This window comes from Gallus gallus, chromosome 28 (genome assembly GCF_016699485.2).
Source record: "Gallus gallus isolate bGalGal1 chromosome 28, bGalGal1.mat.broiler.GRCg7b, whole genome shotgun sequence".
NCBI classification, from domain to species: domain Eukaryota; kingdom Metazoa; phylum Chordata; class Aves; order Galliformes; family Phasianidae; genus Gallus; species Gallus gallus.
The window spans coordinates 2,820,306-2,846,681 of NC_052559.1; the positions used below are offsets into that span (position 1 = coordinate 2,820,306).

A 26,376-nucleotide genomic window follows, 5' to 3' on the forward strand; every position below is an offset into this window, starting at 1 on the left:
TGGGCAGCACGGGGATATGGCCTGGGGGGGAGGATGGGATCATTCCCAGTGGGTCAGCTGGAAAGCGCTCTCAAAGGATGTGGAGGTGTGGGGGGAGGTGGGGGTGTGCTGGGGGGGTCATCCGTGCGCTGTGCCCACTGCTGGGTCCTTTGCTGCTTTGGGGCAGGAATGGGAGCAGGATGCAAGAATGCCTATCTTTTTCTGCTGCCTTCTTCTGTAGCCTAAGTCCCTTAAGACTGCTAACAGGGCGGTGCTGAGAGCTGCACGGTGCATGGCTGGATGCTGGCCCTGCAGCACAGTGGGGCTCCTGGCTGCCTGCAGACCCTGACCCGTGCTTGATGGGAGCAGTGGGAGGCACATCCCATGCTGCAAGGGACTGTGGCGTGGTTTCATTTCAGCTGGCTTTAGAAAGGAACCCAACCCCTGCCCAGCTGGCTGTGATGTGTGGAGGGTGTGCGGTGCGGATGAGGCCGGGCTGCTGCTTGCACAGGTTTGCAGAACAGGGGGAGAAAATGAGCAACACTGAGCAATACAGCAGTGCGTGCCCGAAGGTGGCAACGAGTGGGGTCGGAGCCATAGAATCTGCTTTCAGATCCGCACGTGGTCCCCAAGGAGCTGGTGAGGGGATGTCCAGGGAATGGTGTGAGATGCACTGCGTGGACAAGTGCTGCTCATCCCCAGACCTGTGGGAGCCGTGCCACACACCGAGTGCCATCTGCTGGCACCTCCCCCTGCGCCCAGGGACAGTGGGGGCTCAGGGGCAGCAGAGGTGACTTTGAAGCAGGGGCTCCTTTGGGTGGTGCAGCACTGATTTCCCACCAGGCTTGGGGCGATGCTCAGTGGGTCTTCAGCACCGACACCGTGAGCTGACTGCATTCAGGTGGGCTCTCCCTGTGTCCCCTTGGCTTTAGGGGCAGAAGAGGAACGTGGGACGCAGAGTGTGGTTATGCAAAGATGTGGATTCTTAGCAGGGGAAGGGACAGACAAACATCTTGAAGTATTTATATTTAAGGGAGGGGGGAAGGAGGGGGAGGTGGATAAAAAGCCGTGGCTCTTGGAAACGGTGCTTCTTAGTAGCAGGGAGATCAAACGCAGCCCTTTTTAATGCAATTTAAATAATCGATGGTATATTCAATTACCGAAATATTTGGCAGAGCTCTAAATAGGTCACATCTGTCCTTCAACCATCCTGAAGGTAAATATCTCGCTGTGATGCCTGAGCTCCCCTGGAATTGGTGCCCGCAGGGGACACTCCTTGGCTACATATGGGCTTATCCCCCACGTGCTGAGCCTTGCGTGCTGCTTCGGGATCCCAAAAACCCAGGAACGGCTGTTGGGTTTGCTATGGGGATCCCAGAAACCTGGGGATGTGTGTTCTGGATATAGGAGGTCCCAACGCTGTATTTGCAGGGCTGGGACCTGGATTGCGTCGTTCCAATGCGATGGGTGCACGGCTGCTGCTGTGGGGGCAGTTTGGGGTCCCATGGGGAGCCCCACGCTGAGCCACGTCCTTTTGGAAGAGGAGAAGGGGGGGAAAAAAGACGAAGCTTTGTTGTGGCAACGGCGGTCTTGAAGCGATTTGCAAACAAAAGCTGGAGCTCAGGGCTCAGCTCGGCCCTGCGGAGGCAGGTGGTGTGGAGAACACTTTGTTTGGGAAAGTTTTTCTCATTGTGTCGAACAATTCTTCTTCGATGAGCCTTCCTGTGGGCTGAATCATCGGGGCCGGAGAGATCCCAGCTCCGCGCATCGCATCCTGTGCGGGTCGGGGCATCCTGAGTGGGGCTGGGGGTGCGGGGTTGGGGGCTGGGGGTGCAAGATTGGGGTCTGGGGGTGCAGGGTTGGGGTCAGGGTGCATGGTTGGGGTCTGGGGGTGCAGGGTTGGGGGCTGAGGGTGCAAGGTTGGGGTTGGGGTGTGGGGTTGGGGGCTGAGGGTGCAGGGTTGGGGTCGGGGTGCAGGGTTGGGAGCTGGGGGTGCAGGATTGAGGCTGGGGGTGCAAGGTTGGGGTCAGGGTGCAAGGTTGGGGTCTGGGGGTGCAGGGTTGGGGTCAGGGTGCATGGTTGGGGTCTGGGGGTGCAGGGTTGGGGTCGGGGTGTGGGGTTGGGGGCTGAGGGGATGGGATTGGGGGCTGAGGGTGCATGGTTGGGGCCTGGGGGTGCAGGGTTAGGGCTGAGGGTGCAAGGTTGAGGGCTGAGGGTTTGGGGTTGGGGTTGGGGGCTGAGGGTGCAGGGTTGGGGTCTGGGGGTGCACAGTTGGGTCTGAGAGTTCAGGGTTGAGGCTGGGGATGCAAGGTTGAGGGCTGAGGGTTCAGAGTTGGGTTCTGGGGGTGCAGGGTTGGGATCTGGGGGTGCAAGGTTGAGGGCTGAGGGTACGGGGTTGGGGGCTGAGGGTGTAGGGTTGGGGTTCGAGGGTGCAGGGTTGGGGTCTGGGGGGGCACAGTTGGGTCTGAGAGTTCAGGGTTGGGGTCTGCGGGTGCAGAATGGCAGCCCTGTAGACCCCAGTGCAGAGCAGAGGCTCCTGCCTGCTCCTTCCCTTCGTCCTTCCTCTTCCCCCCATGCACACTCTCACTAAAGACACAGTCTGCTTCTTCCCCTCTTACTCCAGGGAAGCCGATGGGGTGCTCTGCTTCACTCTTAGCTGCAGAGAGTGCACTCATAGATAAGCCTCCTGTATAGGAGACCCACAGAAACCCCCAAGGCCACCCTGATGGGCTGTGCTTGGCCGTGGTCCTGCAGCATTTCCACATTATTTGGAAATGGGCCTCAATTTGTCTAATTTTTAACCACTGCAGCGCTGGCACCGCTCTGGGGACGCATCCCAGGGGAACACCAAGGATCCCTTCTCCTTTGATGTCCCTCCAGTGTCCCTCTTGCCCAATCTGTGATGGTCAGTTGGCACCAAATGGGCACTCGAGTTCTGTTCTACTCTGCAGGCGATGGAGGGTGAGTGGGAAAAGCTTTCCACCCCTCCCCTGCCGCAAGAGGTGGTTTCATCTCCACCACCCTCATTTGGTTTTACATTGCAAATGAAACAATGCTTGGAAAGATGCAAATGGGAGTGGAAATAGAGGTAAACACTCTTCACTAAAATAGCCTGGGTGGGTGCGTTTGGTGGCTTGTTTGTGTCTGCAAAACCCACCATTGTCTGCAGAACCCAATAGGTCGGCGTGCGCCGTCCTATAGAGCACACAGCCATCCCATGGAGCACACAGCCATCCCATGCAACACACAGCCATCCTATTTCATCCCCGGGGCTCAGCATGTTGAATTCTGTCTCTGGGCAGACTTGATGTGCCCGCATCTTTCATGAGCCTGCAACTTTGCAGCGAAGCAAATGAGCTGGGAAAAGGCTGCGGGTTTCCTCCCTGCCCAGAGCTGTCTGTTTAATGGGATATAACGCCTTGCTGGATGAATAAGCATCGATCTGCTGAATTGGAGTTGTTTTGTGGTCACAAGCACAGTGATGGTGTTGAATGTATGGGATGAGGAAGATGAGGAGTGGTTCTCATTGGACTGGGCTCGTGCTGAGGTTGGCTTGCAGGGCTGCTGTTCCCTTGGAGGTGTTATGGGCACATGTATGGTCTTCAGGGTGGGGATTTGGGGTGGCAAGGGATCACTGTTTGGGCTGGGGTTTGTATTTCATTGATGTAGTTAAGTATTTTCAAATTGGCATGCTTGGAAGCAGAATGGTTGCAGCACTCCTTGAAGTCAGACTGAAGGCAAAGGGCAGCTCCTTGGGCTGGCAGCAAAGCCCCACATGGGAGCGTGGTTTGGGGCAAGTTCTGAGCCCTTCCCATTTTGGAGAGGGCTGTGTGCTTTGTCCCTTAGACTCTCAATGTTGTGCTCCTTGCACAGCGTGCCTGGTTGATGAGCTGGGGACGGGGGACACCTGGGGTCCTCCCAGAGGGGCTGGGGATGGAAGGGACATGGGTAGAGTCCTCTTGGAGGGGCTGGGGACAAGGGGGCATGGGTAGAGTGTTCCTGGAAAGGATGGAGATGAGGAGATGACATGGATAGAGTCCTCCTGGAGAGGATGGAGATGAGGGGACATGGGTAGGGTCCTCTTGAAGGGGCTGGGGATGAAGGTAGGGTCTTTGTGGAGAGGCTGGGACAAGGGACACGTGCAGGTTTGTCCCACGAGCTGCTGGCCTTTGGGAGACACCGAGTGGATCGGGAGGCTCCGTGTTGTCCTCCATCCCCTTTCCATGTTGTCCTCCGTCCCCCTTTCATGCCACTCCTTTGTGGTGTTGTTTGGCCGTGGCTGGCCCTTTGTTTTTACAGCTGCTGGAAGTGTTTGGAGCTGGAAGGTTTATTTTCTTCCCTCTGCTTGTCGTCACAGGTTTGTTTTCTTTCTCCCCGCGGCATCTCGTGGCCGTGCTGGGCTCTGGGAAGCCCAGCTCTGCTGGGGAGGCCCGCAGGTCTCACTGCTTCCCCTTGGTCTCGTTGGCTGTCATTCTGTCCATGGAATGTCCATGGAATGACCCCTCCACGCTGCAGCATTTTCCCACCACTGCAATGAATTAGGGCTGAACTGTGGGCAGGCTCGCTCTGCTCCCCATTGCCTCTGGGTGACTGGATCCCCATCCCTCCTCTTGGTTCCATCACCATCTCCCAGACCACCTTCCAAGAGACTGTGAGTACTGCAGTGCCTTTTTTTCCTCTTTCTGCCTTTGTTCTGTCCGTAGGTTTCATTTCTCTCCTGCTTTGTCTCCATGCTCATCCCTTGCCCGGAGCCAATGGGGTATGGGTCGCTCCCCTTGCCCTTTGTGGCACCTCACCCATTTTATCCCAGCCCCAAATCTTTCCTCCCATCCTTCTCCCAGTGTGGACCAGGCAGAAACTGCTGAACCAGAACCCACTGCCAGAGCAGCTGCTGAGCACAGGAATTAATGAGCACTGAAATGGTGGCATCAGCTTCTTTTTAAATCCAAATGATCCCCGAGCGCTCCTTTGGGGAGGGGGAGGACACCAGGAATCCCCTCCGGGTAGGGGTGGCTTTGGGTTCTTGGGGCTTTCATCATCCCAACTAAAGAGCTAAAGGAGAAGGGTTGGGTAGCCCCAAATCTGTGGTTTGGGAGTGTGATGAGTGTTGGTTCAGAGCGATCCCCAGCGATGGGTTTTGGGATTGTGGATGGGATCCACTCCACCATGCAGTGGGGACCCCGAGCTTTCCCTTCCCTCTGCATATAGGACCTCTGCAGCCAAAATGTGGTCCTTTGGGGCAGCACAGGGCATGAACGGTAGACAGCAGCAGGCATCCCCTTGGGGCAGGAGCAGCTCTGACTTCTTGGGGCTTTCATCGTCCCGACTAAAGAGATAAGAGGGGAAGGGTTGGGAAGCCCCACATCTGTGGTTTGGGGGGAGTATATCTCAGATCAGTGTTGATTTGCATTGTCCCATCCAACATCCCTCTGTAAGACAGTCCCCAGCAATAGCTTTTGGGATTGCGGATGGGATCCATTGGCGTTCTGCTTCCACGCAGTAGGGACCCCAAGCTTTCCCCTCCCCCTCCATATAGGACCTCTGCAGCCAAAACGTGGTCATTTTAGGGCAGCAGAGGGTGCGAATGGGAGCTGTGCCCCTTGTGCCGAGCGTCCCGAGCTGCCCTCCAGGTGTTCAGCACAGCTCACCCTGAGTTTATTTTGTGTATTGGAGGCTGAATTGTTTTGTCCAACGCCGGGAAAGGGAAGTGAACGCATTGTATGGTCCCATCCACAATCCACGTCCTGTAAACAGCCCAGGCTGCCTTCCCTCCCAGCCTGTTTGTTCCTCTGCAGGGCGGATGGGGCTGGTAAATAAACAGGGATGTGGGGCTTCCCCAGGATCCATCCCATGGCTCTGTGATGCAGCCATGGGATTTTTCTGCTGCCGGGGACAAAACAACCCCTCCGGTTTGCCCGGGCCTTAAAGCTAATTACCAGTCGACTAATTTTATTGATTTCAAATCCCTTTTAGCAGAGATTTTGCCGCAGGGCTGATCGCCAGAGCGATTAGGACGCAAAGCAGCTTAATTTGGAAGTGTTTATCAAGCAGCCTTCTGTCACCTCTGCTTCAAATCAAATCAGGGTGGAGCACCGGGGCTCTCCTGGTGGCATCCTACCTCCATCCATCCATCCATCCATCCGTCTGTCCATCCATCCATCCCACCTCCATCCATCCGTCCGTCCATCCATCCATCCATCCATCCATCCCACCTCCGTCCATCCGTCCATCCATCCATCTCACCTCCATCCATCCCTCCCTCCATCCATCCATCCATCCCACCTCCATCCATCCATCCATCCATCCATCTCACCTCCATCCATCCCACCTCCATCCATCCCACCTCCATCCATCCCTCCATCCATCCCTCCATCCATCCATCCCACCTCCATCCATCCCTCCATCCATCCCTCCATCCATCCCTCCATCCATCCATCCCACCTCCGTCCCTCCATCCATCCATCCATCCATCCGTCCATCCATCCATCCATCCCACCTCCATCCATCCCTCCATCCATCCATCCCACCTCCATCCATCCCTCCATCCATCCATCCATCCATCCATCCGTCCTTCCCCCCACCCCTGGGCTGTGTTGGCCCTTCCCATCCCAATGCAAAGCCACGATGCTCTCCACTTCTGCCCTGCTCTGAAGGCTTCAGGTCAGGCTCAGCGTGGATGGATTCCTTGTATCCACCCCGACAGCTCGGAGCAGTTGTTGCCTATCAGCTCTTCTGTGCCACAGAAATCGTAAAGGATAAAAACCCCACGACTGCCTGACAGCTACATCTTATTCTATTAGTACGTTTTAATTAGAACACGAGCAAAGAAATGCGTTATGAATATTCATGCCCAGGGTTATTAAAATGCACAATTAATCTGCGCGCTTTTTAATAACTGTATTAATGGAGGGAAGGAGCTGCAGCTCCTGTTTTCCACTCGCTTTTGGAATTGTGGAGCGTGCCCCAACCTGCTTGGCTGCAAAACCAGAAGCAGCTGCATGCACGTGTGGGTGTCTGAGCACCCCACGCCGGGGGTGAGCACTGCAGAGCTCCGGGGCTGTGCTGTGCCACAGTGCAGCCGTGCTGCAACCTCTTGCTCTCCTTGGATTTGTGTTGTTTCGGTGTTGTTTGTGTGCCCGGAGCAGGTGGGTGCTGCTCCAGAAGCACCTGCTTTTGGCCGACCTTTGGGATGCTCGAGGGTGCAGCGGAGGGCGTTTGCTGCCAAATTGTAGCTGCTTGTTGATAGGAGGGGATGGAAGAGCAGCGTTTTGGTGATGAGAGTGGGGCAGCTGCCAGGGGGTGAGGTGGGCAGAGTGCTTTCTGCACCTGAATTCTCCCAACACCTGCAGGCTGCAGTGGGGCGTTCTGCGTGCACGTTGTGGTGATGGGGTGAGACCTTCTGCCAGCCCCACGCTGGCTATGGGGTGGCCGTTGGGGTCCTTCTGACCCCCGTGCTGTCCATGAGCTGTGCTCTGTTTGCTGGCTGGGCAGCAGAGCAAAAGCCTCTCTGTGTTAAGCATAGAATGGATTGGGTTGGAGGGGACCCGAAGGATCGTTACGTTCTCACCCCCCTGACAGAGGAAGGGCCACCAACCTCCACATTTCATAGCAGCCCAGGGCTCCATCCAACCTGGCTTTGAGCACCTCCAGGGATGGGGCACCCACAGCCTCTGTGGGCAGCTGTTGCAGCACCTCACTGGAAAGAACATCCCTCCCACATCCCATCTGAACCTTCTCTCCTTCAGCTTCAAACCATCCCCCTTTCTCCCATCACTATCTACCCTTGTAAAAAGTGGATTCCCTCAGTACAGAGCACGAAGGTGGTAAAGGGACTTCGGGGGTCCCCATTGCACAGAGGCACCCGAGCCTCTTGGGCTCAGCTTTGAGCACCAGAATGCTGCTCACCCCCTTCCTTGGGGCACCCTGGAAAGGAATGGGAGGATTTTGATCTTTTTGGTAGGATTTGGGGGCAAAAAATTCATGGCGAGCTCCCAGGCACCCAAAGTCATGCAGGGCCCCATTGGTGGGGATGGGGGTCGTGGGCTGCTGCTGGGGGGGCTTGGTGCTGTCCTCATGCCCCCGACATGTGAGAGCCAAGCAAAGGGAAGGAGCAGCTCTGCTTCCTGATCTCCACTGGTGTTTGCAGGGTATGCAGATGAATTGCTTTAGAAAAACACATTAGCAAAGCAAAAGTTTATTCTAGGAAGTAGGAGGTGGGAGAATTGGCAGTAATTCTCCCTAGTATCCAAGGTATTATTAGAGGCTTATCCCTGCTCTGCACAGTAATCACATTGGAAATTTTTGATTAGAAAACAAAATCTAAATGAGAAGTATGAATATTCATTAGGTGTGGAGATTAATATGCATAATTATGCAAATTAGACAGCAATTAAACACCAATTCTCCGGGGAAATGATTAACACAAAGGCACAGAAATAGAAGGATGTAATTTGAAAGAAGTTTCTGGTTAAATGAACAGTAAGGGGAGCGGAGGAGACAAATACCCGCCGTGTTTGCCATAATAATCAGCTCTGCTAAAGTGAAATGGGAGCCTGCCCACCCCGGCTGCACCCCGTGGACCCCCACACCCCACAGCTCTTGGGTCCGTGGAGCCCTGTGTGCCCCTATGGAGGGGTGTGGGATCCCCCAGTCATGGGGACGGGGCTCAGGGCACGAGCTCACACCTCGCAGCCCAAGGTGCAGCCCGGGAGGAGCTGGCAGCAGATGAAAGGGAAGCAATTCCTACCACGAGAGCACTGCAAAAGCCTCCTCTTGGTTCGCTGCCACTGTGGACTGAACCACCCTGATGAGAGAGAGGGGCTGTAGGAGGGCTGGAAACGACACTGCTGAGGCCGTGCCACAGCCCCGTGGTGCTGCATCCCCCTCCGCCTGCAGGAACACAGCAACTTAAACCAGAAACAGCCATCCAACCCCGGGAGCCCCAATAATGTGCCCTCAGCCTCCCATGGAGGCTCTTGGATGTCGAACCATTGAGCACCGGGCGGCTCATCAGCAGCAGGGTGAGGGCAGTCGGTTCTTCGTTGGCAATGGAATGAAGCAGTGCTGCGGTGTTTGTTTCTCCTCTTCCCACCTCCCTCTGTGTTCTGAAGCATTTCCAGGCTGCTGTGGGATTTGCTTTGAAGCTGCTGGGATAAACTCCCAGCCGAGGTGGGAAGGTGGGGTCGGAGAGGGGAGGATGGTGGGTCGCACCGAGTGGAAGTGGTTTATTAACGAAAATATTGTTTTGTTTGTAGAAGGAAGAGTTAATTTTGCGAGAACACCTTTGAGGCTTCGCTGATAAAGCAAAAGTAACCTTTGTTCTTCCTGTTTTTTTCGGTAGGTTTGGATGAAAGACCGGGATCGGGTTCCTGGGGAACGGGAGATCAAAACAGCTCCACGTTTGACCAAGGAAGGGTAAGGATGGAGCACAAACACTGAGCTCAAAGGAAAATAAACGGGGGTTCTGCCGTGCCTTTCAGAGCATGCATTGTGCCCAGGTCAGCCCTGACCCTGGAGCTGCCTTTTTTTGCCCCCTTTTGGGCCATGCTTCTGTTATTGGAAGGGGGGTCAGCGGGGAGAGGGGACCCTACCTCTCCTCCAAACCCTCGGGCAGACCTTCAGCCTGCCTTCTGCCCTCTCCCCGTGCTCAGATTTGGGCATGGGGTGAAGCAGGCTTATTACAATGGGGTGGAAGAGGTCCCCAAATGGGGATGAGGTTGGGGAGCACTGGGAAGGCTTCAGCATGAAGGAGCCGAAACTGAACACAGCACAGAGCTGGGGCCCGAGGAGGAGAAGAGAGAAAAGACATTAACTTAATTGAAATGGTGTTTTTTTGACAGATGCTCATGTTTTAATGGGTTTGTGTGATTCGTTTTCGTGATGGCACCGTTCCCTTCCCTTAGGTCAGTGGTGGAGCAGCTCTGTGTCATTGCTCATTTTTATAGAGCTCCAAATCCCCTCCGCTCCCCCCGGCTCGGGGGGGTTCTGGGGCTCTCTGCTCCTCACCTGGTGGGCACTGAGCTGCTGAGGGAGGGCAGAAACCCATCAGGAGCCACCAGCATGGGGCCGACACCCTATGGATCCCTGCTTTGGTGCCGTGTCCCCTCCGAATGCCGCAGCCTCGCTGCCTTGCTCCCTGCCACAAGGATAGGATCATTTCTGTGTCCTGTTTACAAAGTGCTTTTGACTTTGACCCTTCCCACTGCTCCCTGACAGCCTGGCTTCTCCAGAGCAGGTCTGTGCAGTGCAACTGATGGGACTCTGAGGCTAACCAGGGCCTTTGGCATCTCCAGGGGATGCCCATCAAGTAGCAGCTTGGGTCTTTTCCCCTCCTGTTGCATCAGGCAGCACCTCACCACATTAAATGGGACACACGTAGGTCCATATCCCACACTCCTCAGCATTTGACTCAGCATCCCTGATGATCACTGTCCGTGTTGCTTCAGCAGAGCTATGGTGAAGGCCCCCACTACGGCGAGCACCGGGACCTGCCGTCGCACAACAGCTTGTCTTCATCTCCATTCCTGGGACCTGGACTAGTGGGTGAGTGCCTCCCGCTGCCTGACCACACTGTGGGCTCAAAGCAGGGCCAATCTAACAGCAACACACCCTTCCTGGGAGCATTTGCACTGGCCAGCATCACTGCTTCCCCCAGCAGACCTGCTGTCGGAGCTGTGGTTAAAGCAGCTGTTGGCCACAGGGTCTCATCAGCACCTAATGTGCACGGCAGCCCCTGTATTTATGGGCACAGTTATTTTCCCCTGTTTTACAGTAGCACTCGAGGGCAGTAACAGAGGTTGATTCTGGCTATGCTGGTGCAGGAAGGGCTGAGTTTGCTCTCGAGGAGCTGCTAATCAGGGTTGGAGAAGCATGGAGAAGGGGAGAGCAGGCACAGCTCATCCTTAAGGTCTCACAACGGGCTCATGGGGGCTTTGCCCTGCAGCCCTGCTGCCCCAGGCAGTGTGATCCCCGCAGAGAGCTCCCTGCTCCTCTGCTGGGATCTGGGGAACCTTGTCTGGTGTTCTGCTCAAGCAGAACCCTCTGTGTCCACCTTCTCTGCCCCCTGTGCCGTGTGGCACGAGGGACAGCACACCTCGCCGTACCCATGACTGTGATCCTGTGACATCTCACCCATCTCCCTCTCCCTTGGAGGTGGAAGGAGAGATTAAGAGCAGAAAATATCCATCCCGAAGGACTTAGAGAGCTGTAATGGCATTAGGAATTGGGGTTAGTCCTCCCCACCTTTGCCCACGCGGTGGTGGGTGGAACCCTCTGATTGGAAATGGGGAATGAGAAGGGGGCATTGGGTTTGAAACAGAAAATCCCCACTGGGCACAGAGGTTCCTCCTCTGGAGCAGGTCAGAAAGGGGAAGAAGAGCAGGGTGGCACTGGGAAGCTGCTGTCAGCACGCTTCCTCCTCCTCCTGCCCGTGTCTGGGGCACAGGGCTTGCTCTGAGCTCTGCTACGTGTGGTTGCCTTTCGTCTTCTGAAGATGGCAGAGCGATTCCAGGCGGCCCCCACCCCTGCCCCTCTGCGAGGGAGGTGATTCCTCCTTGTTTCCTGCCCCGCGAGGATGTAAGCAAAGCAGAAGAAATGTTTCTTCCTAAGCCAGGGGAGCCTTGATGTCATGCAGCAGGGTTTGCTGGGGCGTGAGCTGGGGCAGGAACCCTCCCACGCCGGGGGCAAAGGCAGACCTAAGAGCTTCCAGGCGAGAAGGAGCTGCCTGGGGAGGAACACAGAGCTTTCCCCTTTGATGTGTGCAGGGAGAGGACACGTTTGGCTTCCTCTCAAAGCCGGGGCTCCCGGTGCTTGGCAAGCAGCGTGGCTGCCAAGCTGGCTGCTCCCCGGCACGTGGAATCAGAGCCTCTGTGCCCCAATGGGTGACATCCTCCAACTGCCACCCAGCAGCTCACGCTGCCACCACCAACACCCTGCACCATCCCCATGAGTGCTGGCAGTGCCCCTGGCAGAGCCACGCCACCAAACCAGGAGCTGGGAAGGAGCAGACAGGGGGGGCGGGGGGGCCTCCTGCCATTTCAAAGTGACTTTTGTTCCTAAAATTGAATGTGGTTGAAGGAGAAAACGCCAACCCCTGCAGCAGGTTCCAAGAGAAATACACAGGTTTTGCTTCGCCTCTGCACTCTTGCACGGAGAATGGCAGCACAGAGGGGGACCACAGGTGGGGTTTTCTCTTCCTCTTTACCAAACTGCTGCTGCTGGAAACTTTTCAAGTGGCAAAAATCTTCAAGGGAAGATGAGAGGGAAGGAGAGAGGGTCGAAAAAACCCCAATCTTTGTGCATAGGATTGCAGGAGCAGAGTGGGAGGGAAGTGTGAGCTTTGGAGATGTCACCTCCCTGTCACTCCCTGGCTTCCCAAAAGGTCCCCCCGGGTGGCACAGGGTGGTGGGTGATGACAGAGGAGGGACTTCTTGTTTTACATCACCCATCTTCAAAATCAGTCACTCTTTCACCATTCCCTTTCAGCGGGGGGGTGGATGACTGGGGGGGGGCATTGCTTAAACGGGAGGGAAACTGATAAGCCATAACAGATTTCTTTCTGGTAATTATTTCTAGTAATTAGCTTCTTTTCAGAGGAGTGTCTCTAATCTTGCGCACATTGTGAGCTGTTGTGGATTGTGTTCTTCCTGGACAATGCTTTTAATCTGCCTGCACACAGGGCTGGTTGCTGCTCCCCTGGCTTTTGTTAACATATTCCCTCCTCCTTCCTATTCCAGCCTGGGCTTTGCCTCTCCTTCCTCCCCAGGAGGAGCTGTGATGGAGTTAGCAGGGCTGGGGCGGGCAGGGGGTGGGAGCTGGGGCTGTGCTGGGAGCCCTGGGAAGCAGCTGTGTGCCCAGGGGGTGTTGGCCAAATCTATGGGCACATTGGGTCCCCTTCCCTTGCATGTCTGCAAGTGGGGCTCGTCTCAAGGGGAGAAAAGGCAAACCCACAACTCTACTTGATAGCGCTGCCCGGGTTGTTGGAGGGGAGGTGCTCAGCCCCAGTGCCTCCCCACAAAAAGGGATCCTGGTGTAGTGATGTAATGATTTCTTCCCCAGCTTTCCATGCTGTCTGTCCACCTGAATGCTGTCAGAACAGCAGGATTCAGTCATTCCCAGGTGACGTTTGGGAACCTTCCCGGCACGTTGCACTGAGTGCTGCTTCCATCCCACTCTGTGCTGCCTGGTTGGAGCTTCGTCCCATTCCCTGCCCAACACCTCCAGGCTGTGCCAAACCCTAAAGCAGAGAGATCTGCCATCCCTCCAAAGTTTGCCATTCCTCAACGTTCACCATCCCTCCCTCTCTGCCATCCCTTCCCTCTGCCATCTCTCCACTTTGCCATCCCTCCCCCTCTCCCATCCCTCACCTCTGCCATACGTCCCTCTCCACCATCCCTCCTCTCTGCCATCCCTCCTCTCTTTCATACCTCCCTCTTTGCCATCCCTCCTTTCTCCCATCCCTCCTCTCTGCCATACCTCCCTCTCTACCATCTCTCCCTCTTTGCCATCCCTCCTCTTTGCCATCCCTCCTCTTTGCCAGCTCTCCTCTCTGCCATCCCTCCTCTCTCCCATCCCACCTCTCTCCCATCCCTCCAGCCTCATTTTCCTACCACACTAAATTTACAATCCCTGCAGCCAGGTTTTCACCTCTTTCTGCGTTATCCGGGTGCAGGGCTGGGGGATGCCTCTCCCTCTGAAGTTCCTCCCACCCTCCCACCGCCGCCGATCAAAGCGTGCAGCAGATTGCTGGTACCAGGCACGCTTTGCTTCTGACATGAATCAAACGAGGCACAAAAGAACAAACATCAGATGAAAAGCAGCAGGTTTGGGGAGAGGCACTGAGCAGACTTGACGCTCACGGTTGTCATATCCCCGTTCTGCTTTCCGTGCTGGGTTTGGGATCGGGGTGCAGTCAGGTGGGTGGGAGCAGCGATGGGTTTGCAGTGCAGGGGGCTGGAATTGCCCTGGTTTCCCTCTGCTATCCCCCCCCCCCCTCCACGACACAACCCGCTGAGCTATTTGTGTCACACCACAGCAAATATAGCCACTAAGCTCTTTTAGAAATTAGGTCATTTAAGAGATCTGTCCTCTGACATCCTGACCTTTGTTTACTTAATGTTTAAGCCTCTGCAGCGAGGCAGCGGCGGGGCCTGGCATGTCTGCCCATTGGGATGGGGGGAGCGGGGCCAGGCTGGAGTCACCCCATCCCTTTGGGGCTCACAGGGCCAGGCTGGAGTCACCCCATCCCTTTGGGGCTCACAGGGCCAGGCTGGAGTCACCCCATCCCTTTGGGGCTCTCAGGTTTGGCTGTGCAGCTCCGGGACGTCTCAGAAGATGGGGCTGAGCTCACCATCCCTGCACGAAATCAGTGCTGGGGGCTGCAAACAGAGCAGCCCATCACGTTCCCATCATGGGGGGTGACTCGGGGCAGTTTTCTCCCCACCATCTTCAGCTGCTCCCCGAGAGCTCTCAGCGGGGCGTGTGGCCCCAGCGTCGCCCCGGTGCATTAGCCTGCATCTTAGGGCTTTAGGTTAAGCAGATTGGCCAAATCCTCTCCCGTTGGTTTTGCTCACTGCGGCAGCCTGGAGGCGGGATGCCATCACCCCATTTTGGTGGAGGGGTTTTTGGGGTGGCCCCATCGCTACCAGCTGCATCCATATGGGTTCCCCACACTGGGACGGGGCTGTCCTGCTGCTGGTCACAGCCTTTTGGTCACCACCTCCTGTTCCCCAGCAGCACCACTCATAGGCTGTTGCTTTATGCTGGCCGGGGGTCCCACCCCACCCACCTCCAGCACCCATGGGTGCTGCGTGCCGGGCACACACCGCACCCCAGAGAGGTGACTGCGAGGACTTCAGGATGGAAACATTTCACCATATGTGTTGGGTTTCTTTGTGCTTTTTCCCCCCCGTGACAGCAGTCTGTGGGTGGGGAGGAGGTGCTGAGCATCAACAGAGGGCATCACGGGTGCACGGGGTGCAGTGGGAGTGGGTGGCACGGGGCCATGGAGACCCTGTGGGCTGAAGTGAGGGACGAGGGAGCTTTTCCTTTTGAACTCATTCTCCTTTGGCAAGTTGAGCACCCAGCAAGGAAAAAAAAGGGGGCAGGAAATCCACCCCGAGGGGTGGGAGCTGAGCCCCACCGAGATTGGAGCGTCCCGTTGTATGGGGAGCACATGCAGCCCGCTCCTTCCCTGCTGGCTTTGAGTTCGCTGTGCCTCTGCCAAACTTCTTTAATATGTCTGGAGGTTTGTGTTGTGTTGGGTGGGTTTTTGTATGTGTATGTGTGTGTGTGTGTGTGTGTGCTCTGGCCTCCAACTGCCAGTTTCCATGGCCACGAGCACTTCCCCGGTTTGGGGTTTTGCTGTTTGTGGACCGAGCCCTGCCTCTCGCGCGCTTAAAGGCGCTGCTGTGCTCTCAGCTGTTCCCTGCTGCTTGCAGGCACTGGGAGCTGCTGCAGAGACGGGGAGGGATGGGTGCAGGGTTCTGCTTCCCCATCACACTCAGCATCGCTTCTGTTTGTTCTCCACCGTAGGGAAGAGCGGTGAAAGAGCCTCGTACTCCACGTTCGGAAGGGACGCCGGGATGCCAGGACTGAGCCAGGTAAGGGTATAGGACACATCGAGTTCTTTGCTGTGGGAGAGCCCAGGGGTGAGCAGAGCGCTGGCAGCTCCGGGCATGAGGTCCTGCAGAGCTCAGAAGGGGCTGCGCAGTGCCTGGTGAGTGCTGGGGGCTCAGGGGAGGAGCTGGCAGAGCTGGGATTGGGGTCAGGGGTTCCCCATCCCACTGCCAGCCTTGGCACTGCTGCTCTCCCTGCTCCCACCCCAGCCCCGGCACCTCCATCCCTACCACCTCCATCTCTGCCTCTTCCATCCATCAGCCCAGGCTGCAAACAAGAGGGAGCAACCCCCCCCCCCTCCTCCCTCCCACTCCTTGGCCAGCACCCCACTGCTTCCCAAAGTCGCTGTGCTGCTGTGCCATCGTTTTGCTGGGGATCATTTGGGTCCGTGGCCATTCAGGACCTGTGGCTGATGCCCATCCCTGCATTTGGGGGCGGGGGGGGACACAGCTCAGGGCCAGGGAGCAAAGCATGGCTCTATGGAGGGGCACAGCCCTCCCTCAGCTGGACAGCTTTGCTTTTCTCCATGTCCACACACACATATGACGTGTTTTAATTTTACACAAATTTGTCATAATTTCCTCTTCTCTGAACTGAGGATGTTTCCTTTGCTGAAACAGCTGTGCTGGCTGCCCGTGCCAGAGTGGATTTAATTTACCACTGAAGCTGCTAAAATAAAAACGGGACAGATGCCAAGCCAGGCTTTTTAATGTGATGGTTTTGCCGGGGTTTTATGGAGGGGGGGGGGGGGGTGGGGGGGGGAGATATAAGGTAACAGACACGGGGGGGGCAAATGGGGCTGCAGGCACATGGGGCTGCATTGGGTGGTAATGTGGGATGGAAGCATTTGGTTTTGGGGGACGCCGACCCCCCTCATCACAGCGCTGTCTGCAGTTGTTGCTGCAGGGGGGGGGGGTTCTGAGCTGGTTGGGTGTTTTTCTATTTGGAAAAGTGCCCCCAAATTGTCCCCAAAACGCCTTTCTTCCTCCCCACAACGCCCTCATTGGGGCAGATTTATGGCTGCCTGCGCACTGAGCGACCTCAGGGAGCATCTCCAGGCTGAGAGAAGGGGCAAAAAGGGCCCATTTCTGGGGATTTCACCCCCAAACCTCAGCGCCCCCGGGGTTACCTGCCCACCACCACCTCCTCCCATTCTGCTGCTGCTCTGCTTGGCCACGCCGGGGCGTTCAGCACGGAGGAAATATGACCGGTGGAACAGATTGCAGGAATGTCACCAGCTGTGAACACACAGCTCCTCTTTCCCTCCCCGACCCCTTTTTGGAGGAGGCCGTGCTTTAAGAGCTGCACATTTTTCTTCCCAGTTTCTCAAAAGCTTGAAGCCCTCCTTTCTTTCAGCTCAGCCCCCGAAGATGGTTCAAAGGGAGCTTTTGTGGCTCGGAGGCCCTTTGCCATCCCTGTGAATTGCCTATAAAGGCACGGAGCTCAGTCCCAGGGCCAGCAGTGGGGCTGGGCTGGGTGCTGTCTCCCTGTGCTTCCCAGCGCCCCAAGGTCAGCTCGGATAAACACAGGGGAGGAGTTTCCTCATTTCAGAAAGAAGGATTTCACTTTTCCCCTGATAAAACGTAAGAGAAAAGCAGCCAAAGCGAAGGCGTTGCAGCCCTGCAGTGGGTCTGGCTGATGCCACGGGCCAAGAGGGACTTTTCCCTGCTTTATGGGCAGGGAGGGACTCAGACGGATCACTGGTGGTGTCCCCTCTCCCATCTCTTGCAGCTGAGATCAAATGGGTGCTCAGGGCATAGCAGAGGGGCACCAACACCTGCTGAGGGCATCCCTGGGTAGCAGGGAGAACGCATGGCACGAAGGCCCCTCTTATTGCACACAAACCTTCCCCCCCTCCCCTTTTCACTCCCCCCCAACCCAACCCCTATATTTACACGTTGATTTTTCCTCCTGGCCCCTGAGCTCTTTGCTTTTTCCCCCTGAGCTCTTTGCTTTTTCCCCCTGCCTGCTTTCAGCAGAGCTTCTTGAAGGCGGCTCTGTTCTCCCCGAGGGACCTCAATGCTTTTTTCAGCGCCCTCACCCAGAGCTTTCTCCCTCTCCTTGTTTGCAGACTGGTTTCCTGCCCAGCGAGATGGGAATCGCCAGTCCGAGCACGCTTTCCCCCACAGGAGTGAAGGGGGGGTCGCAGTATTTTTCTTACCCCAACAACCCTCGCAGGAGAGGTGCTGAGAGCAGCATAGGTACGTTGCTATCACCACACTGCTTTGCTTTGGGTGGGTGACCGCAGGTTGGGTCCCAGTGCTGCTGCTGCTGCCACGGGCTCACCTGGGTGCACATCTGGCATCTGCTTTTTTATTGGTTGTTTGGTTTAATATCCCTCCCCCCCCCCCCACCCCTAAAGGGAAAAAAAAAAAAGTGGGAATTTGGGCTCTCAGTCATTTGGAATTTCCTCTTTTCCGGTAAGTGTCAGGTTGGGTTACAGATGCAGATGGCTTTGAGGTTCTTCTATAAACACCTCAGGCCGCATCACACGTCAGTGGTCGTTCCTGGAAAGCCTGGGGCTGCTTTGGGGTGGGGTGTGGGGGCTGCTGGGTCCCTATTGGGGCTCTGGGAGCTGCAGTGGGACAGCATTGGGGCTGCCCCCCCAGACCCCACGCCCAGCGCCTGCAGCAGCAGTTGTGCATTGTTGGAATCCACCTGGAAGTGGGGCGCTTTGCTGGTGGTACGGTTGGGTACCAATCCCTGTTTTCGAATGACAAAGCCCCAGTTCACCAGAATTGGTGGTTTTTTGTCACAGTTCCACCCCACACCCCCACCCACCGGAGTCTCACTGTCGCTATTTTGGGCTTTCCCCAACAAATGAAACCAGAAGTGACCCAGTGCTGTGTGTTCCTTCCAGTGCACTTCAGACAAAGGCATCCACTTCGGTCGTGCCACGTTAAGGCAGTGCTGCTCTGTGCTGCCAGCCTGGGGAGCGATTTCCTTTTGCCTCAGTTCATCCTATGATGAATTCCCCGTCTCCTGCAGTGCCCCTCCGTGGGGCTTTACTTAACCGTGAGCTAAAAACCATCTTCTAGGATGCAGCCAGCAGTGCACGTAGGGGTTGCTTATGGGGTGAAGAGCTGGGAGGCTCTTCCTCGTTCCCATTGCTGACCTTGCTTTGGCCGTGGGACATTCGGGCTCTGTGCTTTCTGTCCTTCTGTTCAGCTGGGGTTTGTTTTCCCTTTCAAAAACTTCCGTTCTCTCTTCTTCCCTCCCAAGCAGATGGACAGCCCAAAAAGGTTCGGAAGGTGCCTCCTGGACTCCCCTCCTCGGTGAGTGGTTGGGGCCCCTATCCCTCCACCCCCACCCCCAGCACTGCCAACCCCCAACCCCAGCAAAGCATCAGTGCACGGAGAGGGGAGGGCTTCCCCCACCCCTCCCCGCATGGGACATAGAGGGAAGCACTGCAGGCTGGGGGCACAAACACAGACAGAGGGGTCCTGCCCTCACCCCCACCCCATCACTTTGAGGTTACATCACAGCTCCCCGTTGCAATGGGATATTCAGCACGGTCAGGTTTCAGTGCAGGGGGAAAGCAAAGCAGCCGTGAGGCACGCGGGCAGCTGGGGCTGCTCCAGGTGTGTGCACTGCCCGTGCTGCTTTATAGGAAAGCCGAGCAGGCTGCAGGAATCTGTTAGCCATGCTCCTAGGGCTGTTGGAGGGGAATAAACTGAACAGTGGCTTTGTGGCTCGGAGTAATGGGATCTGCAGGAAAGGCGGCTGGGGAGGGGGGGGGGTGGTGCAGAGCATGGGAGCTGGCTGGGGTTCCCAAAGGACCTCAGGGATGTGGCACCGAGCCCTGTGCTGCCGGGGGGACCCTATGCGCCGCAGGAGCCCAGCTCTAAGGAAAGAGGCTCTGCTTTCAGAAGGGAAAAGCTTGCTGCAGAAGTTGGGCTGGTGTGAAATTCAGAGCTCCCAAACTGCTGCCATGTGGGGAAAGCGTCGCTCTGACAAATGGCCCTTTGTTGGCCTCACATTTCAAAGGTGCTGGGGGGCTCCCTGGCACTGCGCTGCTGTTCGGAGGGCCCCGATGCCCCCAGGAGCCTCTGGGTGTTTGCTGACCCCACGCACGTGTCAGCACCAACACCTGCAGCCCGGCTATTCCAGCACTGATCCCACCCCATAGGCAGTGGGGTTCTGCAGCAGAGCGGCACAGCTCAGTGCCATGCATGCTCTGCATCCAGCTTTACGCACCGCTGCTTTGAGTGGGTTCCCCCCCCCAAACAACCCCTTCCCAGCAGTGACCTCAGCTTTGCGTTCTGCTGTTGAACTTCTGGGGGTGGGGGGAGAGAAATCCACACCTAAGTGGTATGGGGAGGGGGGGAACAAACGGCAGTGGATCAAAGGCTCTTTGCAGCCCCGCTCCGTGTTATCGCTGGAGCCCGTGCAAAACAAACAGGTTCCAAAGCCTCTCCTTCAAAATAAAGTGCTTGGATGTGCACTTCCAAAGCTGCTTCGGGGACGAGGAGGGGGGCGCACGGAGGCGGTGCTCGTAGGCATGGCACAGCGTGGGGACCCCCGTGGGGTTGGATAGAGGGAGAGAGGTGGGACGCTGGGGATGGGGCTGGGCTGCGTCCTGATACGGGGTCGGCGCTTATCCCCCGTTTGCTCTCAGCCTGCTGCTGTCCCACCGCCGCTTGGTGCATTGAGACCAGAAAAACAGGGAGGGGAGAGGGGGGAAAAGGGGCAAAAAAGAGCACGCAGCCGACAGCACGCAGCCATAAATCCCTTCAGCTCGCAGCTCTGGGGCTCTGTGCACGGCCCCCGGCCGGCCCTCGCCGCGCTGGCAGTTCCAAGTGGAGGAAATGACCTCACCTGGAGGTCCCCGAGGCCGACGCCGGGGTATGGGGCCGGGGGGGGGGGGGTTGGGGTTGGGGTTGGGGGGGGGTTTGGCACTGATTTACCGCTTCCTGCGGCGCTGGGACAGCGCTCCCCACCATCCCCAGGCTTTGGGGGGGGGGATCCCACAGCAACACGTAGGGCTCGGGGCGCAACGGGGATGCGTCGGGGCTGTGGGATTCGAGCAAAACCCCAACGCTTTGCAGCCCCTCTTCCCTCCTTCCCCCCCCACCCTCCCCGCCGTTCTCTTCCCCTCCTTTGGCTCTCAGGCTGCATTAAATGGATGCGGGGGCCCTGCTCAGCCCCCCCTCCCCGCAGCCACGCAGCTGCCTCGCGCGCTGGCCGTGCGCCAAGCCCTGGCAGATGGCGCGGGGCCCATTAGACGTGCTTCATTCGATTCCCCCATCCCAGCTCCCGCTATTTAATCAAATTAGAGGAAAAGTCAATTTGCTGCATTCTCAATTCTTCGCAGCCTTCCTCCTCCTCCTCCTCCTCCTCCTCCTCCGGTCCCCCTCCCACCCCCCCACCCCTCCCCACTCTCCCCAACCCCGCGCTGCCCACCGGTCCCCACCGGCCCCGCATGCACAGCACGGTGCAGAAAGCAAATGTTGGGGTCGGGGAGGGGGGGGGGGTTGTTTTGAGCTTGGAGGGCAGCTGCCAGCACCCATCAGGTTTTCCCCTTCCCTCTATTTCCCTTTTTCCCCTCTCATTGCCGCGGATGTCGGCCAGTTGCTTCCAGCTCTGATGTAGGGCAGAGTCGTGTTGTCGTCCCCCACCTCCTCCTCCAAGGAGCCCTGAGCCCACGTGGGGGCTGGAGGGGCTGATGGCTGCAGGGAGGTGGGGGGGGGGGGGGGGGAGGGGTGGGATGGAGATGGGTATGGGGGGAAACCGCACGGCGCAGGGGAAGCAGGAGGAGAGAAGCAGCTGAGAGAAGCAGGAACCGGGGGCACAAAGGGAAAAAGAAGCATTTCATTTTAACACCGGTGCATTTCAGAGCTGTTTTCAATCCCCCCCCCACCACCACCACCACCCCGTCTGAGAAAAGAAAAGAAGACATTCTCAGCCTTGTGAGCAATCAGAGCAATAGAGAGTGGCTTTCTCTGCCCTCACCGGTGTGGGTTCTCAGCTGGGGGTGCGGGGGGTGGTGGGCACGGAGCGCCCATTCCCATCCCATTGAAGCCCTGTTGCTCCACGACGAGCGTTCCCAGAGCCCCCACTGCCCTCCTGTGCTTTCGGGGGCATCGAAACCAACCAAAAAATCAAATAGTGGTTTCGGAATGAACGGCCGGGGGATGAAAATAGGCTGCAGGGAAGGAGGGTTCTCACGTCACTTCGAGCGGCGTTTCGGTTTTCTTTGCACGTTGGATTCCTGCGTTCAGAAATCAGAACCGCCTCCCAGTGGTGCCCTGGAAGGGCTGGCAGTGCTGTGTGCCATCCTGCGTTAGGGGCTGGGCCCCCCCCACACCTCTTACTTGCAGTGGTTTGCAGCTGACCCCATACATGAGCGCATAGAATGGGGCCGACGCGGTGCTGGAGGGGTTTGGGGTCCCCACGAGGGCTGCGGTTTGGGGCTGTGCTGCTGCTGGAGTAGAGCAGTGTGATTGCAGTGCTCTGCAGTGCAACGGAGCTGCGCCTTGCAGGTTCACCAGCAGACACAGTTGGGGTGCAGCAATGAGGGTCCCCGGGGCTCGCTGTGCCCACCACCCCGACCCATCCCATGCCCTCGGGCGCCGCTTTGCATGCAGAAGCGATGGGGTTTGTGGTTGCTCATAAAAAGCTATAACCGCAGAAACGGGAACTGGAGCTCAGCACCGAAACTGGGGGCAGCACAGCCTGCTGGGTGCCATTCCGGGAAGGCAGAGGCCGCTGTGCTCTGCCCTGCATCCCCGGCCCTGGGCTGCTCCCCTCGGTGCTGTCCCCATCCCTTTGTCCCCTTCTGTCAGCCGCTCAGGGTGTGCTGAGCCCCGGGGTAACGCTCTGCTCCCTGCCCCTGTCTGCCTTGCAGGTGTATCCATCCAACTCAGGTGATGACTACAGCAGGGATCCGGCTGGATACACCCCCTCGAAACCTCCCAGCACTGTGTACCCCGGAGCCTTCTATATGGCAGGTGAGTGGCTGACACACGGAGTGGCCAACGGGAGGGATTGCAGTGCGTTGGTTCAGGGCTGGAGCAGCCCTGAGCCCTGCAGGGTACAATGGGGACCCTAACCCTAACCCTAACCCTGAGCGCCTGCTCAGGCTATGGGGCGCGTAGCAGCACCCCTAACCCCGCTCACAGCTCCTCCTTTCCTTCCAGACGGGCTCCACAACTCGCCAGACCTGTGGAGCTCCCCTGGTGCCATGAGCCAGTCCAGCTACGGGGCCATGCTGGGCAGTTCCTCCTCCCCTCTCCCGCAGTCCGCCAGCTTCAACAGTTTACATCAGCATGAACGCATGGTAACGTCCCCAGCTGTCTCCCCCCATAGCCCTCCATTGGGGCCAGGTCGGTGGCCGAACCCCAGGGCCCCCCTCACCCCCCTCCCTGCTCCCTCCCTCCAGAACTACCAGCTGCATTCAGGAGAGTTGAATGGTGGGCTGCCCTCCGTGTCAGGCTTCTCCTCTGCCTCCACCCCATACGGCGTCTCCAGCCACACACCGCCGATCAGCGGGACCGACACCATGATGGGTACGTGCTCCCCCCACAGCACACCCTACTGCCACACAGGGAGCAAACTGGAAAGCCCCAATATCAGGGCTGGGGGGGGGTGTATCTGCGTGCCTGCATGCTGTTGATCCCTTTTGTGTCACACGGGGGACAGCTTCACCCTGCTGGGTACCTGGAGGTGGGATGGGAGTGGATGTGGGCTTTGCCAAGCAGCAGAGTGGGACTGGGGGGAGCCCGGGGTCTGTGGGTTGGAGATGCTGTGATGCTGTGAAGCCATTCATCCGAATCCCAAATGCCCCATTCGGGTGTCGCATTAAACCCCTGGGTGCTTTAATCTCTGACCCTGCTGAGCCCATTACAAAACGTGGCACCGAAATGAATTCGCGTTCCCTGCGAAATGAGCATCCCGACCTGGATTTCCTGGGGGAAGATTTGCTCAGAGAAAGGGAAACACGTCGGGAAGGATTTCTGTGAGGTGCCTCATCCCAACAGCTCTCTGCTGCCCCGGCAGTGATGTCTGCGTCCTCTCTCAACAGGTAACAGAGGAACCACGGCTGGGAGCTCGGGAGACGCTCTTGGGAAGGCACTAGCTTCAGTAAGAGCTGCTGCACGTCCCCGACTGTTCCCTGCCCCTGCAGACCTCCCTCTGCACCGAGGAGCATCTAGGCAGTGGGAAGATGGACGCGTGAGAAGTTTGGGGGAACCTCTGCACCCTCAAACAAACACGGCTGCCACCCCCAGTCCTGGCGCTGTGCAAAAGCCCCTCGCAGCAGATGGGGAACCTAAAGGCAGCACAGGGCGTTGCCGTGGTCCCACGGGCAGAGCCATACCCACACAGCCCCCACGGTGGGACCGGTGGGTCCCAACGCTCTGCCCCTAAGTGTGCAGCTGCAGACTGGAGGGCACCGTCCCACTGAGAGCAGCGTTCTCTGCCGTGGGGCTGTCAGAGCTCAAAGCTGCCCCCGTCCCATTCAGCACAGGGACCTTTGCTTCTACCTGGTGCTTTGAGGGGGGCTCAGCGTCGCACCCCACAGCTATTCTGGGTTGGGGGGGGCTCCTGCTTCCCTCCATCATGGGAAACCAAGAAGGGATAGTGCGGGGCAGAGGCACCGGGTGCTGGGAGGAGATGGGGGCTGGCAGTGGGGCAGGAGGGGCACTCACCATTCCATGCAGCAGTGCTGGAGAAGGGGAGTTTCTGACACAGGGCTGAGCGCTGCTGACCGCACTCTGCTTCTCTCCCTCCAGATTTATTCCCCAGATCACTCTAGCAATAACTTCTCATCAAACCCCTCCACGCCGGTCGGCTCCCCGCAGGGCCTTGCAGGTAGGTGACAGCGTTGTTCCTCCTATAAAGAGGCCCACCTGCTTTGCTGCCCAGAGCTGTAAGGCAGCTCCAAAGGAACCCTCCTTAAAAACCCTATGCGTTGGGCAATTCTCACCAAATCCCATTTGTTTTTAAAAGCAGGGGAGCAACTTAAAGCACCTCTGCCACCCCCAAGCTCCTGGGGGAGCCCCATCTCTCTGCACCCCATCATCAGCCAGTTCATCCCTGGCTTTCCCTCCTATGGGATGAACCCGATGTGAGCTGGGAAGCAGTCAGAGCTGCTGCACCACCATTTCAGTGCCCAATGAAAGCCATACCCTCGGTGTGTGGGTGCAGAGCCACCAGCCTGCTGCTCCGCACCCCTGCGGCCCCATGCAGTGTTACGGTGTCCCTATGCATGCCATGGTGGCCCAGCTTCCAGCCCCACCTAGCGGCTGCTGAGCCCAATCCTAAGCTGTCCCTATTTGTTCCCAGGCACATCCCAGTGGTCTCGAGCGGGCGGACAGGGTGCCTTATCTCCCAGCTACGAAGGGAGCCTCCACACTTTAGTAAGTGAAACATCTCCTCGCCCCCCTTCTCCTTTCGTTGCATCCCTGGGGGTGGTGGGATCTGTAAAATCCTCTCCCCCAGGACCCTCAGAGGGAGGGTTGGCTGACAGAGTGCTGTGGGTTGGAAGGGACCTTCGGGAGCGATGCTTGGTGGGATGTGGTTGAGCACATTTGGGCACCGATTCCTGACCCCCACCCACCCCACCGGGTCCAGCCCAGCTGTGTCAGAGCAGAGCTGCTCCTGTGGGTGCCACTGCTGGGGTTGGGCTGCTCGTCCCCACGTCTGCCCTGCAGCCTAAGCACTGAGCTGTGTGGGGCTTTGCAGACGTTAACAGATTTCTTCCTCCGTCCCCTCTTTCCAGCAAAACAAAATGGAAGACAGGTTGGACGAAGCCATCCACGTGCTGAGGAATCACGCCGTGGGCCAGACGGCCGCCATGCCGAGCAACCACGGGGACATGCATGGGCTGCTGGGCTCTGCACCCGCACACAGTGCTGCTGTGGGCAGCCTGGGCCAGGCCTTCCCTGCCTCCGTCATGTCCCTGGGGGGCCGGCACCCCAGCCTGGTGAGTGAGGGATGGGGAGCGCTGCGGTGGGGTGGGCATCGCAGGTGCATGGGGTCCTGCATTGGCTCCCCCCTGTCTAGAGGTTGGCGACCACAGGAGCACATTCTGAGCAGGTCTGGGTCCCTGCTGGAGTGAGTCACTGCAGAACCAGATGTGCTTTGCTCCTCAGGCTGTGATACAGAGCAGTGTGCCCCGTGCTACAAACCGGCTGCAGCAATGGGAGTGTTGGCTCTGTGCAATCCCTGCCAGAGTAGTGCAGCCTGCCCAATCCTCATCCCTTCGGTGTGAGGTCTGTGCTGCTGGGGTGCCCTTGCTCCATTGGCACTGTGGGGGCTGCAGGAACGTTGGTGCCCTATGGAGATGCATGCAGCCAAGGCAGAACATCCCGTGCAGCGTGCAAGCAGCGCATCCCGGCAGGGAGGCTTTGCCATGGGATGGCAGCACTGATGGGGGCTTTCCCCTTGGCTCTGCTGGTGGGCAGGGCATGGAGCTGCAGCCCACCACCCCGCAGCCCCCGGGGAGGGTTGGCTCTTCTCTCCTGCATGGAGGGCACGTGGCTCTGTGCTGGGGGACCTGTGCTGGCCCTGACACTTCCACCCCTCAAAGCTTGCTCTGCTCATTCCGCTGTAGGTGGGAGGAGGTCACCCTGAAGACGGGCTGTCCAGCACCCCCAGCATGCTCCACAACCATGTCACACTTCCGTCACAGCCCAGCTCACTCCCCGACCTCAACAGGCAGCAGGACACGTACAGTGGTAAGGCAGCTCTGCACCTGGGCACGCACGAGTCCCTCTTGATGCCGGGGTTTGGGGTCACCCCACATCCAGCTCGGGGCTCCCCACAGAACCCGCTTCACCC

At 57.8% G+C, this 26,376-nt stretch overlaps 1 protein-coding gene across 50 annotated transcripts in view; it reads left to right on the forward strand.

The window, feature by feature from the left end:
• TCF3 (transcription factor 3) overlaps positions 1-26,376 on the forward strand; it is a 57,729-nt gene that overhangs the window by 21,757 nt on the left and 9,596 nt on the right. For 11 of the 50 annotated variants that reach the window (XM_015299889.4, XM_015299892.4, XM_015299895.4 and 8 more), the window contains 13 exons: positions 9,320-9,393; positions 10,425-10,521; positions 15,511-15,578; positions 17,666-17,795; positions 18,817-18,869; positions 22,442-22,544; positions 22,734-22,873; positions 22,976-23,102; positions 23,618-23,766; positions 24,327-24,405; positions 24,880-24,953; positions 25,316-25,519; positions 26,150-26,273. In XM_015299889.4, the coding sequence (XP_015155375.1) occupies positions 9,320-9,393; positions 10,425-10,521; positions 15,511-15,578; positions 17,666-17,795; positions 18,817-18,869; positions 22,442-22,544; positions 22,734-22,873; positions 22,976-23,102; positions 23,618-23,766; positions 24,327-24,405; positions 24,880-24,953; positions 25,316-25,519; positions 26,150-26,273 (1,422 nt within the window). Of the gene's footprint in view, positions 1-8,734; positions 9,000-9,319; positions 9,394-10,424; positions 10,522-15,510; positions 15,579-17,665; positions 17,796-18,816; positions 18,870-22,441; positions 22,545-22,733; positions 22,874-22,975; positions 23,103-23,617; positions 23,767-24,326; positions 24,406-24,879; positions 24,954-25,315; positions 25,520-26,149; positions 26,274-26,376 lie in introns of those variants that run through there. The other 39 variants (XM_015299901.4, XM_040653467.2, XM_040653469.2 and 36 more) reach the window with 9 other exon arrangements.